The 13,466-nt window shown below is 55.7% G+C and overlaps 3 protein-coding genes across 8 annotated transcripts in view; 1 reads left to right on the top strand and 2 right to left on the bottom strand.

Annotated features, from left to right (window-relative positions):
- Window positions 1–21: 21 nt before the first annotated feature.
- POLR2I (RNA polymerase II subunit I) lies at window positions 22–1,719 on the top strand. Of its 2 annotated transcripts, none has more exons than XM_042919161.1 (6): window positions 22–479; window positions 627–681; window positions 1,009–1,082; window positions 1,171–1,245; window positions 1,348–1,399; window positions 1,612–1,719. In XM_042919161.1, exons 2-6 carry the CDS (start codon window positions 634–636, stop codon window positions 1,672–1,674), a joined length of 312 nt encoding a protein of 103 aa, XP_042775095.1. In that variant the 5' UTR covers window positions 22–479; window positions 627–633; the 3' UTR covers window positions 1,675–1,719. The 2 variants fall into 2 exon arrangements, with proteins under 2 accessions (XP_042775095.1, XP_042775094.1); XM_042919160.1 differs by having other exon boundaries at window positions 77–548.
- A 21-nt stretch (window positions 1,720–1,740) lies between these two features.
- OVOL3 (ovo like zinc finger 3) lies at window positions 1,741–3,604 on the bottom strand. Its single transcript, XM_042919186.1, has 4 exons — window positions 3,511–3,604; window positions 3,370–3,434; window positions 2,427–2,628; window positions 1,741–1,970 (listed from the first exon to the last, which is right to left on the bottom strand). Exons 1-4 carry the CDS (start codon window positions 3,602–3,604, stop codon window positions 1,741–1,743), a joined length of 591 nt encoding a protein of 196 aa, XP_042775120.1.
- Window positions 3,605–8,373: 4,769 nt separating this feature from the next.
- Window positions 8,374–13,466, bottom strand: part of WDR62 (WD repeat domain 62) — a 43,126-nt gene continuing 38,033 nt past the window's right edge. For 4 of the 5 annotated variants that reach the window (XM_042918987.1, XM_042918986.1, XM_042918988.1 and 1 more), the window contains 10 exons: window positions 12,354–12,481; window positions 11,927–12,030; window positions 11,545–11,655; window positions 11,128–11,262; window positions 10,743–10,854; window positions 10,490–10,631; window positions 10,349–10,409; window positions 9,532–10,185; window positions 8,814–8,971; window positions 8,374–8,716 (listed from right to left, as the gene is read on the bottom strand). In XM_042918987.1, the coding sequence (XP_042774921.1) occupies window positions 8,459–8,716; window positions 8,814–8,971; window positions 9,532–10,185; window positions 10,349–10,409; window positions 10,490–10,631; window positions 10,743–10,854; window positions 11,128–11,262; window positions 11,545–11,655; window positions 11,927–12,030; window positions 12,354–12,481 (1,863 nt within the window). In that variant the 3' untranslated portion in view covers window positions 8,374–8,458. The remainder of the gene's footprint in view (window positions 8,717–8,813; window positions 8,972–9,531; window positions 10,186–10,348; window positions 10,410–10,489; window positions 10,632–10,742; window positions 10,855–11,127; window positions 11,263–11,544; window positions 11,656–11,926; window positions 12,031–12,353; window positions 12,482–13,466) is intronic. The other variant, XM_042918990.1, reaches the window with a different exon arrangement.

Genomic DNA, 13,466 nt, shown 5'->3' on the forward strand with positions numbered 1-13,466 from the left:
AAGAGGGATCTCCCGTGTTCTTGGGTAGCCCCAGCCAATCCTGAGAGGTCTTCCATGTGCGCAGTTCTTCCAATAGCAGCCCGGGAAACGGCCCAGGCGGGAGAAGGGTGAAGCCCAGGGGAAGGACTGGCAGGAGGTACCCCATCCGCGCATGTGCACTGGCCTTCAGCCTGCAAAGAGCCGTGGCTTCATTTATGGTCGGCGCTTTGCAAATTACGTGAAGCATCGTATTCCTGGCTCTCGTACCATACTGTTCTACAAACTGGGGAAGTAAGGCCCAGAAATTGGAAGCAGTTACTGCAGAATATCAAAAAACTGAAGCAAGTTATTAATCGAACCTCGGAGCACAGAGACAAGCACAAAGCAGCTGGAAACCAGAGCATGTTCGCAGCTCCGCCCCTCTCTTGGCGAAGCAACTAGGCTTGATCCTTCCCGCGACCGGTCGCGCGGTGGAGCAAGCGCGGAAGGCTTGGCGGGCGGTGCGTAGCTATGGAACCGGACGGGACCTATGAGCCGGGTTTCGTGGGTATTCGATTCTGCCAGGAATGGTGAGGCCGGGGCTGCGAGTGTGTAAGGGGGGCAAGTAGTGGCCCCAGGACTGACCTCTGTCTCCTCCCTCCCCACAGTAACAACATGCTTTACCCCAAGGAGGACAAGGAGAACCGCATTCTGCTCTACGCGGTGAGCACGAGCCCACGGAGCGCCGGGGTCTTTCCAGAGGGATCCACCTGTTCCCAGCGTGGCCCCATCTTACTCCACATGACCCTTACTTCTTTTTACGCCCCTTACGTGTTTTGGTCTTGCCTCCTGACTGTCCCACGAGTTAACCCCCACTGTCTTGTCCATCCCCGAGGTGATTCGCGGTATACCCCATTATTCCAGCTTCGAAACTCCATGCTATAGTAATTCCCTCTGGGGAAGACCCAGCCTTCCCTTCCAATCCCTTCCGAGACCTCCCCGTAAGCCCTTTCCCGCAACCCCTTTCCCGCAACCCTTGCCCTTTCGTAGTGCCGGAATTGTGATTACCAGCAGGAAGCCGACAACAGCTGCATCTACGTCAACAAAATCACGCACGAAGTGGAGTGAGTGGCAGGACTCAGAGCCTGGGGAAGGGGTTGTTGGCTTGAGAGACCTGGTCTGGGCATAATTATTCGCTCTCTGTTCCCTCAGCGAACTGACCCAGATCATCGCTGACGTGTCCCAGGACCCCACGTTGCCGCGGACCGAGGACCACCCGTGCCAAAAGTGAGCGCGCCGTTCATATTGGGGATGGAGAGTGGCTCGTCCTCCCTGGGTGAAGGGAGGAGGGAAGGGGATGGTAGGCTGAGTGGCTGACTGCCCTCTCAGGTGTGGCCACAAGGAGGCGGTGTTCTTCCAGTCACATAGTGCCCGTGCCGAGGTGAGTGGCAGGAGGAAGGCTTTCTGGGTATCCCAGGCTTGGTCCTTACCGGGGTGGGGATACCAACATTTGGGGGGACCCTGCCCTTCCTGGCATACTGAGCTGGACCATTACCAATGGGGAAAGCCCCTTTGCCTGTTATCTTGGGGTGAGGCTCTGCTGGATGGTGGTTCCATGTTGTACCCTTCCTAACCGGGCAACCTTTCTGCCAGGACGCCATGCGCTTGTACTATGTGTGCACGGCCCCACACTGTGGCCACCGCTGGACCGAGTGAATCATCCTTTCCCACGTGTAATAAATACTGTGTTCTGTGCGTGCATTGCCTGCATTTATTTGCCTCTCATGTGTTGTGTGGGTGCACAGTCTCAACACAGTGCAGGGCACGATGCTGCACATAGGTGTCAGGCCGCGAGCATGTGAAGCCACAGTCCTCACACACATGCAGCTTCTCCCGGCGCTCACGATAAGCGTAGCTGGCTGGCTGCCCGTGCACCTTAGCAAGATGAGCTTCAAGTGAGCAGCGCTGAGTAAATGCTTTCCCGCAAGCTCCACAGCGGAATGGCCGGATCCCTGCACAGGTGGGCAGAGGGGGAGAGGACAGACAGGACAATGGCCTCCAAGCTAAAGTCTCCCCACCTTAACCTCCATGAGCATTCCCCCATTCCTACTCCAAGTTGTCCGGACTCCTCGGTCTGTCCCACCATCTTCTACCTCCACCTGCTACAAACAGGACCAGATACCTGTGTTCCCACCCTCCTCATCAGGATATTCCTTCCCCAGGGGCGAAGGAGGAGGCTTTACCTTGCACCTTCAATCTAGATCCATGTATCCATTACTGTCCTCGTCGTTCACGCCTCTACCCTCGCGTCACCGTACACCCACCCGACTGGGATCAGTCTCCTGATGGCTGAGTCTCCACCCCATATACACAAACACTGGAAACTCCATATCCTGGGCACCTCTCTCCATTTCATCCCAGACCCTCCCGGGACCCAGCTGCCCTTCTCTGTCCCTGCCACTCCTCACCAGTGTGAGTCCTCATGTGGCGCTTGAGGTCGAAGGCATCGTGAAAGCCCTTGCCACAGCAGCGGCACACGTGGCGGCGTGCAGGGCTGTGGCACTTGAGGTGCCGTGTCAGCATGCGCTGCAAAGGGAAGGCCTTGGGGCAGAGTGGGCAGCCAAGTGTCCCAGGGCCCCTGGGAGTGGAGGCCAGACTGCCCTGCATAGGCTGTGGGAGGGACATGGGAGTTAGACCCCCTGGCTGGAGCAAATGGAAAAACTAGAACCAGGAACCAAGGAGGTCTGGGAAGGTCAGAGACTGCCTGCTATTCGTGTGTGCAAATGCCACCCTGTCTCCGAGGCCTTCCCTGACCCCCCATTGCCTTTACCTTGCTTTATTTCTCCATTTATACATCTCCCAACATGACCTTTTTCTAGTTTTCTTGTCAAGCCCCCAACAGATTATAAGCTCCAGGAAGGAATTTTTGTCTTATTCTTGCTAAATAGCAATTGCCTAAAACAGTTCCTGGCTTTCAATAAATACTGAAATAATCTGTCACCTTTATCTTCTGGCTAGAGTTTTCCTACTTCCAGGGCACGCACAGCTGAATATCCCTTCTGAGAGTCCCTAGTCTTCCCCCATCCTTGCTCCTGTCACCTTGTCTGATCCTGACATAAAGGAAATCACCATCCACTTGGCTTGAATCTTGTTCTGCTCCCACTGGACAGAGAGATCTCTGGGGATAGGAAATGTGGCTGCCCAGCTTAGGGAAAGGGTGCCTGGGATGAAGCCTAACATCTCTACCAAGAAAGCAAAGGCATTTCCAGCAGTGAGAACAACAGGTGGAAAGGTCCTGAGGCTGGGGGGGTGGAGGGGGCATGAGCAAATGGGCTCAAGGGAGTGAGAGGCAGGCTGAGAGTGGGTAGGGATGAAACGAAGCAGGGTCTTGTGGTCCAGCTGCAGACTCACCGCTGCCCAAGAGTCCCCAAGGCCAGAAGACTGGTGTGCTGATGGGCCCCGCTGGTTGCTGCAGTCTGAGGAGAGAAGCCAGACACGGTGATGCTTTGTGTCTTACCTGCCCCTCGCCTCCAGGCCCAGTGAGGGGCCCACCTGGGACATAGGCATCTCCCCGGAGCTGGTCAGGCAAGTGGCCCCAGTTGGATGGCTGTGGACGCCGACTCCTGACCAGGAAGACACGGGGCATCACCTCCCGGAATGGTGAGATGGCACTCCACGCACGACTGCCTCCTCCACCTGTGGTCACACCTCAGCCCCAGGATGACTAGGAGGGAAGAGGGAAGGGAAGGGGGAGCCACAGAGGACCTGCATTCTCTCCATGCAAATTTTGTGACAAGCCCAGGGACTTAGCTGGCTCCAGTTACCTCTGCCTCAGATGGGACCTACCATTCCTCCCCCTTCTCCTACACCAGGTTCCTGAGGGCACTCTCCAGCCACCAGGGGCAGCCAAGTGCTGGGACCCCCCCCCCCCCCCCCCCAGAAGGTCAAGCAAGGGCAAGATTAGAGCCTAGCTAGCTGCTGCATGTGGGGAAAAGAAAAAGAGACTCCAGGAAGGCTGTCTTCTCAAAGTAGCAGCTGGGCCAAGGACCTGAGGGGTCTGTTTGCCAGGCAAATCAGTCACCACCGGACATCCAACAACCTGCTTGGTTATTCAAATCACAGCAGCTGTCTGAGAAGCAGGAGAGGGGGGTGGTGGCTGTGATTGCTTGCTCCAGAGGGTGGAGGAACAGCAGGGTCCAGTAGGTAAGGACAAAGTGAGGACACGGGCTGTGTATCTTCCAGCAGGAAGCTCCACCTCTAATTATTAGATGCCAAGAACTGACGTTCAGCCAGAAACACTGTTCAGATGTAGCAGATTTTAAAATATTGGTGTGTTGGGGCGCCTGGGTGGCTCAGTCGGTTGAGCGTCCGACTTCGGCTCAGGTCACGATCTCGCGGTCCGTGAGTTCGAGCCTCGAGTCAGGCTCTGGGCTGATGGCTCAGAGCCTGGAGCCTGCTTCCGATTCTGTGTCTCCCTCTCTCTCTGCCCCTCCCCTGTTCATGCTCTCTCTCTGTCTCGAGAATAAATAAATGTTAAAAAAAAAAAAAATTAAAATATTGGTGTGTTAATAGTCCAGCTCCTAGTGATTGCCTGGGACACCACTCCCCCACTCTCCCACAGTCCAGGAACCAAAGGGGGTCACGTGACACAGCCAGGGGCTCCCAGAACCCCACCCTAACACTCTGTCTTGTCTGTGTTCTAGACTGATCATCATCTGACCCCTTAACCACTGGTTAAGGATTTTGAATATTCTCTGTGCAGTTACTTTCTCTCATTTATCCACTCAGCAATTTCCTGAACTCCAGCTATAGGCCAGGTCTAGCTCAATGTTAAAAATGAGCACATAACTTAGTCCGTGAAGGAGACAGACCCACCAGTGACAACCCAGAATGACCAAGGCTATGATGGGGAATGCACAGGCAAAGTGATCCAAACTGTAATAGAGAAAACTCAGGGAGCTCATGGGAGCCCAGAAGAGGCTCCCGATCCAGCTTAAAGGTTCAGAGATGACTGTCTGGGTGTGAGCCCTGAAGGAAAATAAGGTTTCAGGTAAAAGGGAGGGTGTTCCAGGCAGAGGGAACAGTCTATATAAAGGCTTGGTGGTGAGAGGAGCATTATTTCATTTCTTCACATTCCCTGAGAGTCAGTCCTGCTCATTCATTTGGGGCAGCAAGGGAGGCAGAGTTTTTCCACTTTACCTCAGCAAGACCCAGACAAGTCACTTCTTGCTGAGCCTCGGTGTCTTCATCTGGAAGATAGAACTAATGTGTCTCCCTTGGCTGGTTTGTGTCAGAGGCCTATGTAGATCATGTGGGGAGAATGCTTAGCATGCAGCATATAAACAGGGTGGTTGTTAGGAAGTCTTGAGAGGTGGTTAGGCAAGCATCGGAGTCTCAGTCAGCCCATCTGTAAAACGGAATTTTCAGTGTCTCCATCTCACAATTGTTGGATTTCGTGCAGCCATGACTGGTGTGTCCGGCACAGGTCTGGCAGCCCAGTATCTGGGATCTGTCCAGCGTGGAGTACAGGGTGCAAGTTGCACTGAAGAATGAGCTGGCAAATGGTTAGGTGGAGCCATTTTGTCTCTTTCAGGTGCCCAGTTCTCCGTGCCCAACAGCATGTTTCAGGGCAACTGGTTCCTGTGTCATTGAAAACACGTTAGGGAAGAAATCCGGGGCTGGGTGTCTTTATTTTCCCTAAGGCCCTTTCTGTCCCCTTCCTCCCTGCTCTGTGTCCTGGGAGACCGACCTGGGTGGACTGCATCATCTGGGTTCCTGGGCCCCCTGGCTCCCAGGATTTTGACAGTGGGGAGCCCCACAGAAGATGGGGGAAAGGATTCCTCCAACTCTCCCCCTATGGAGTTGCCAGGGACACAGCTTCCCTAGGACAGCCCTCTCTCCAGTATTGGCTCTTCTGGTTTCCACTTGGCTCCCTTGCACCTCAAGGCCAGGGTGGGAGGAACAGCTCACCTCTGGTGCCAGCTCAGGGTACTGTACCAGCCCTATGATTTCCCTGTTCCCTGCCCACTTCTTTGCAAATGATCCCTTTACTAAACTCTCTGAGATATCCCATGTGAGCATGCTGTCCTCTTCCTCCTGGGACCCTGTCAGTCCACAAACCACACTCACACACATTCATCAGCAGTGGTTTCTTAACCAGCTGTTTTGTTGAGGCGAGAAAGTCTGGTCCTTCTGGGGCTGAAGAGCTTGGCATTGGGAAGTGGAGAGTGGCAGGCACCCTGGGTCCTCCCTACCAGCCCACCCTCCTATTGTGCTGAGAGAACCCAATTTTGTTTGAGCAGCCACATGCCCAGGACAGGAGAGACGGCTGGTGCAAGAAAATGAAAGCAATCTCCATTCCTCTTGCCTGCAATCACTCTGAAAGGGGAGGTGTCTAGGGAGGCTTAGCACTGTTCTCACTATGCTGGTGGCTGCCTTCCTTCATGCCTTTGTTCCTGGCTGGGTAGGTGTACTGCTGAGGGCTGGTACGGCAGCCATGTTGCAGCTATGAGAGAGCCTACTAAGCTGGAGGGCAGAACTCAAGACTCAGGGGTTAATGGAGCAGGAACATAGTCAAGAGTAGCAAATGTCCCTACAGCTTGGAACCCCATAAGCCAGTGATTTGCTACTAGGGAGCTGAAGGCTTAATTATGATACAGGGTGGGAGGGGTACATTCCAGGAGGGGCACGACTCAAGACGGTCCTCTGGGTGTCCGGGGGCCTGGATGCCAAGCTTCGCATCAGGGATCTTAGGTGACCGTGGCCAAGCTAGGCAGAGGCAAGGACAGTGGGCCCCAGTGGTCTGTAACCTGTGGGGCTGGGCAGGTCAGGGAACCTCCCGTCAGAGGTCCAGCCCACCTGAGTCCTGGACCTCCTGGGCTCCCTGGGGCAGGGAGAGGGAGCTTTGAGAAATAACACCTGACATCTCAAATACCAAGCCCAGGCATCTTATTTGGGGGGGGAAATTGTGTTGTATTTCTTGGATTTAAATGTTGTGAAACAAGGCCCTGCCCTCTGGAGCCCTGTTCTTCCTCCCATCTCCTCTCCTGGCTCACTGCATTCCTTACATATGTATTTCATCCCCCCGATGGGGCATTTGCATCCACTGTTGTCTGCCTGGATACTTCCCCAAGATGTCCACATGACCCGTGCCTTCTCTCAAGCCTCAGCTCAAATGTCACCTCAGAAAGGCCTTCCCTGACCCATCAGCCAAGCCAGCACAGTGACATCTTAATTCCGGTTTTGCTCTCTAGAAGGCTAATGCCGTGAGGGCAGATGCTTTGCTTATCTTGTCTTGCTCCTCACCCTACCCCTCACACACAGAACCGACACAGGTACCCGGCAGGATTTTTTTGAACTGCACAGTTGATTCTGATGTGTGTAATTGTTTATGGAGACAGTGCAGGGCCATGTCTTTATGCTGAAGTGTCTGGCTCTGCCACCAGGCAAGCCTAGGTTTGAGTCTGAGCTCTGTGGTACCCTGGACAAGAGTGGGTCTAAGCTTGTTTCTAGTGGGCCATGACCACCAAACAGAGCAGAGAGGAACTCAGGCAAGTGGTGGTTCAGGCCACAGCAAGCCACATGGCGGGGCTGTGCTTTCGGCGAGGACCCTGCCCTTGCTGGCTTCCTTTTTAGAGAGAGTTGGGACAGCAGGGACTTTTGTGGTCACAAGAGTGGCCTTCCTGGCAGATGCGCCACATGGCCAGATGCCTGCTGCCTAGGGAAGCTGGTACCAGAGCTGGGAGCTCATGGGACGAGTCTAGTTGTAGTCCTCCTGCTGGGGAAGCTACTTGTTTCAGCTGCTAGATGGACTGGCCATGCTGCTCCAGTGTCCAGTGAGCGAGCCTGCTGGTCCATTTCCCCTGCTATAGTTAGGGACAAAAGCCTGGACCTCACAGGATCCAGCTGGGCTTGGCCTAGGGACCACGAACCAGTGGCGTGGCAGTGTGTGTACCGGGAACCATGGTCTGGCACACGGTGATGGCAGTGGCTCCAGTGGATTCTTGGGTACCAGTAGGGGGCAGAGAGGAAGCGCTGGCGGCTCCTTGGGGAATAGCTGGGCCTCACTGGGCAAGGACAACGGACCCCACAGCAGCTCAGAGGGCTACGTAGGCAATATGGATCCAGGTGCTGGGATCATTATTGCGGTTCCCAAATTTCTTGGGAATGTTGGTCCCATTGATGGAGTCCTGAAACAGGGCAGGGAGGGCACTGGGGCTGATGTCCCCCAGGCGAGACAGGAAAAGGAAGGGCAGGTGAGGCTACAATGCTAGGCCAACACCTGCTGCATACAAATTTCATCCCTTCCAAAGTTTATCCGCTCATGTTCCCTGGGCTGGTCTCCTCCCTACCCTCCTTCCCCGCATCCACCTCAAGGGGGCTTTGTGGATGTAACCAGACAGGCACCAGGAACCATTCCTCTAAGCTGTCAGTTTATTTGCTTAAAATGTCTATTTCTTCAGAAGCAGCAGGGCTGTAGTGGAGGGCAGGCTCCTGGCCCTCAGTCCCCCCGTGCCTTCCTCCGCACAGCCTGCACCAGCAGCTCCGAGTAGTGTTCCAGCAGGGCATGCAAATCTGGGCTGGCCAGGGGGCACAGTGTAGGTGGGGAGGAGGACCTTGGGCTGGGCTGGGCCTGGGCCACGTCAGTTCCAACCAGCCAGTCACTGGCTTCTAACTGGCTATGGATCCAAAGAAAGGTGGAGGCCAGTTCAGTCCGTGCCTGCTGCTGCTCACTGCTCACCTCGTCACGGGAGACCATCTGCAAGGGGGTACCAACCTTGTCAGCGGTTCCTCAGTCCAGGCAGTCCGGCCCCCTCACCCCCCAGCCCTCTCCCCTGACCCTGGGCTTGGCTCACCACGTTGTAAAGGTCCAGGGCTTCCTGGAAGGCAGTCTGCAGTCTGTGCACGATGGTACTCACAGTGCTCAGGTCTAGGCGAGCTGAGGGCGGGACCCTGGCTGGCACCCTAGGCTCCTCCCAGTGTCCAAGGTTGCCCTGGGCCAGACTGAGTGCATCTGGGGGTAGGGTAGAGGGGACAGAGTGAGAAAGGCACCTCCTCTTTCTAGCTGGTCTAGGAGAGGCTGGGGTGGCTGGGCTGATCCCAATTCTTATCCCTCTGCCTGGAACACTTCCCTCAGTCCCTCAGGCTCCCTTCCCTCCCCTCCTGCAGGACTCTGCTCATATGCCCCCTTCTCCCTGAAGCTTTTCTCATTATCCTGCTTAAAACTGTAACCATTGCCTGTCCCCCCAGCCCCCAATCCCTAAACTGTTTCTCTTATTTCTGTCCTTAGCACACACCACTTTGTGAAACATTTAACGTTTTCCTTTACATTTAGTCTGGTCCCAGTTAAGGTGTCAATTCTTTGCAGTCTTGTTGACCACCAGGCCCCATGTGTCTAGGGTCTAGAACAAAGCCCAACATATACGAAGTGCTCGCTAAATATTTAAGTAAATGAATGAATGAATGGCACAGCCCCTGTGGCTGGGTCAAGCACCCCCACCTTTGGAGCCAAGCCACCTGGTACATGGGCTGAACTTGGGGGACAATCCCATGTCCCAAGAATGGTCAACTCACCAGGGGTTGTCTCCAGGACGGAGGTGATGCTGCCAGGGACCCCAGGCCTGGCCTCTGGAAGTGGGGTGCTGTTGGGGTGGGCAGGGGTATTGAGGGGCTCAGGGGCCAGGAGCCTTGGGAGAAAGGTGGATTTGTGGAGCCCCAGGGTGCTTGCATCCACGGGGCTGGAGGCCGAGAAGGTGGCTGTTGCGATGGTGACACTGGGCTGGGTGGCCACAGGTTCCACTGGGGAAGGGGGTAGCAAGTGCCTGTCATAGATGCTCGACAGGGTCAGCTTCAGACTCGCCCGGGCCTCATGGTTGCCCCAGGAGGGCAGGACGGGTTCTCGGCCCTCACTGTTAGAATTGAATGCTGCCGTGGTGGGGCTGGCCTGGAGCTCCTGGCCCAAGGATGCCAGCTCCCCGACTGATGAGGGCCTGCGGAGGGGCCTGGCCAGCTCAGCCAGCACAGGGCCCTCACTGTCCTCGAGGGAGATGCTGCGTGACATCTTGGCACGGGAGCTGGCAGTGGCCTCCATGTAGGAGTGGATGGAGGGGCTGTGGACACCCTGAGCCAGGCCTGGAGTGGGCAGGGCTGTGGGTGTGGAAGGCTTCCTGTCGGTGGGCAGCACTGAGGAGGAGGGGGCACAGGGTGCCGGACCTGTGAGGCAGGGGGCTGTAAAGGAAGCAGCTGCTTCACTCTCACGTCCCACTGTAGGGCTGACAGATAGGGGCCCACCCCAGGTGGCTTCAGGGTCTGAGTAGACCCTGTCCATCCCCACCGCCCCGTGGCTCAGATGGGCATCTGGGGTTGTTTATCTGTGGATGGGAGCACTCACTCAGTGGGCACCAGGCCTCTAGGGTCTCAACGGGCTCCTCAGGCTTTTTCTCAGGGGGGACCTGCAAGCACAGCCATGAGGTTAGGACGAGGCCTCTGGACTCCCAGCCCCAAGTCCTGGGGGGGCGGCCCCAGTACTCACGTTGGTTCTGCCTGGGGAGGTGTGGCCAGCGCCTGCTCTCGGGGGCTCTGCTCTGGGCTGACTGCCCCCAGGGTCCGTGAGTTTGACCTCTGGGGACTTCACAAGGTGCCGGGGCAGCCGGGGAGGGAAGGTGTGGGTGAACCTGTGGGAAGGAGACCAGGTGGTTGTGGCTGTCCTGGGGGTTGTTGAGGGGACGTGGCCCCGCCCTGGGGGACAGAGTTGGAAGGTGGGGTGGGGGTTCACCAGCTCCTACCTGGATGTCTTCTGGAGGCGTGAGAGGAACTGGGCTGAGATGCTCAACCGGGGATTGAAGAAGTCCTCAGTCTCAGAGGCCTCCAAGTCTCTCAGGGATCCATGGAAGAGCTCTAGGGGAAGATGCCAGGGGAGCCCTCAGAATCCCTCCAGCCACCCAGCCCTGGACCCAGAAAGACCCGCAGACCAGCAGGTGGACCCTTAGAAATGCCTTCAGTCGACCACACACATGCCTTGGGAGCAAACGCAGCTGGGAGAAGAGCCTGTGCGGCTCTGTCCTGAAGATAAAATGTGAGCCCTTCTGCCCCCTTGCCAGCCGTGGAGGCTCCACCCTGTGACACCCGCGCTGTGCCCAGTGCTGGACGGCCGCCCAGGCACCGTCCTACCCTCAGAGTGAGCATCAGTGAGCGTCTCGAAGTGCTGGCGGAGGAACTTCTCCTGCTCAGGGGTCTGGGGCAGGGAGCTGTTGGATATGCCTGGCACCTCGGGCTGGGACAGCTCTTCTGCGGTCCCTGGGCATCCTGGGGAGAGGCGAAGGGGAGGCGAGAAGGCGGGCAGAAGAGAACTGTCAACACCATGAGTCACGGCAGACACCCAAACATGCCAGACACTTAACAATGGAGAAAGCTGGACTCGCCCGTCACACACCCTGCTGCCACTAGGCCAAGAGGCTAATGGCTCTGTCTCCTGGTTGAGAACACTGACACTTAGTGGGCACTGAGTGCAGGGCCGACATGGGGAGAGTGGTTGTACATCATGACCATCCCCACGCGCTGCCCGCCCCACCTCTGGCCCTTGCTTACCCGGTGTGGGGGGCAGCATCATGTCAAACTGAGGGTCTGGCTCTGGCCGTGGAGGGGAGGAATGGATGGTGGCGAAGCTGCACTCCAAGTCGGCCTCTGACTCCCCCGAGTCTGGAGGAGCAGAGCGGGAGTCAGGAGCCCAAAGCTAGGCCCGTAATGGGTGAGTCAGGTAAGTGGCTCAGGCTCCCAGGGCTTCAGTTTTCCCATCTGGATGATGGGGGTGATAATACCCGCCCTCCATTTGTAAGGACCAGCAAGTTTACACTTCAAGGAAAGGGTAGAGCTGGGCTCCTGCCAGTGGGCAGTTGGGCTCCAGAATCCTCAGGTGAGGGCCTGGCTGGACGGACAAACTACTGCAGGGTCTCTACTGGCCCCCACTCACCCTCAGGTGGGCTCTGATCCTTGGAGCTGATGGAGGAGACCCTGAGGGAGGCGTCTCCTTGCTGCTCTCCGGGCCCCGCCTCGGTCGTCTTCGTGCAATACTTGCTGCAGCGCCAGTGGAGGTGGGGCAAATGAGCGAACACACTCATGTTAGTATACAGGGGCCCCCACCCGAACCCCTACACATCTGCACCCTGTTCCCACTGGGAGCACTGTCTCGCCTCTCCTCTGCAAAGGCTCCCTGTACCTTCTGCCTGGAACCAGGGAAGCTAAGGCTGTGGCTGAGGCTGCAGGGCCAGGCTCCTGTGCCCCTCAGACCTTGCAGCCCTGCCCCACAGGCCCACTGGGAGAGCGGGGAGCAGTTCGTCCAGGGCATGCCTGTAACCCAGGCTTCTTCTAAGGCTTCCCTTGGTGCAAAGGAGTCCCACCTGTCTGTCTCTGTGACCGTCACTTCTGCCTCCAGGGAGTAGACGATGAGCTCCCTGTCTTCAGGGGACTCCCTCTGTAGGGGCAGGAAGGAGGGATGCCCACAGCCATCCTCCTGGGGACTCTCCAACTGTGGGATGAAGAGAGCACAGCCGTTTCAAGCAGCTACGGCAACCAGGGCCCTTTGCAAGCCACCAGGTGTTCCGCCAACACCAGTGAGAACAGTGAAGATGTCGGTCATGATGGCAGCCCCCACTGCCGGACACTCATTTTGAGCCAGGGCCTGGGCCAAGTTATGTGCTCATCTTGAGTTCATTCTATGCTCCTCCCGCACGATCACCAGCCCCTTTACAGATAAGGAATCGATATAGATCCAACTCTCTAAGATTCTGTCTGTATGGAGTTCAAGAACAGGCAAACTAATCTTTGGTGGGAGGTCAGAAGGCTGGTTGCCTCTGCAGGGAGGGGGTACTGATTAGGAGGGGCACAAGAGGGGGTGTCTTCCAGGAGGTAGAAAATACTCTATTTTGGCTTGGGTGGTGGATACCTAAGTGCATACATAGATAACAATTTGTCAAGCTCTTCTCCTCAAACAGCATAGGGTTTGTACACACAACTGTATGTGTATTATGCCACAATAGAAAAGAAAGTTTATACAATAGAATAAAAAGTAATTTTGTTTGGAAGATAAGAGAACAAGAGTTGAAGTTGCTTCAAGCACTTCTGAGGGCCCAGGCCCTCTTCTTAGCACTGGATTCCTATCAAAGCCTTCTGAGAACGTTCTTCTTATGACCATTTTTGAGAAGTCTTTTTTTCTTGTTTTGTTTTGTTTTTAAGATTTTATTTTTTTTTTTCTTTTTTTTCTTTTTTTTTATTTTTTAATATATGAAATTTACTGTCAAATTGGTTTCCATACAACACCCAGTGCTCATCCCAAAAGGTGCCCTCCTCAATACCCATCACCCACCCTGCCCTCCCTCCCTCCCACCCCCCATCAACCCTCAGTTTGTTCTCAGTTTTTAACAGTCTCTAATGCTTTGGCTCTCTCCCACTCTAACCTCTTTTTTTTTTTTTTTTTTCCTTCCCCTCCCCCATGGGTTTCTGTTATGTTTCTC

The sequence above is a fragment of the Panthera leo genome, chromosome E2 (assembly GCF_018350215.1).
Source record: "Panthera leo isolate Ple1 chromosome E2, P.leo_Ple1_pat1.1, whole genome shotgun sequence".
In the NCBI taxonomy this organism is placed as follows: Eukaryota; Metazoa; Chordata; class Mammalia; order Carnivora; family Felidae; genus Panthera; species Panthera leo.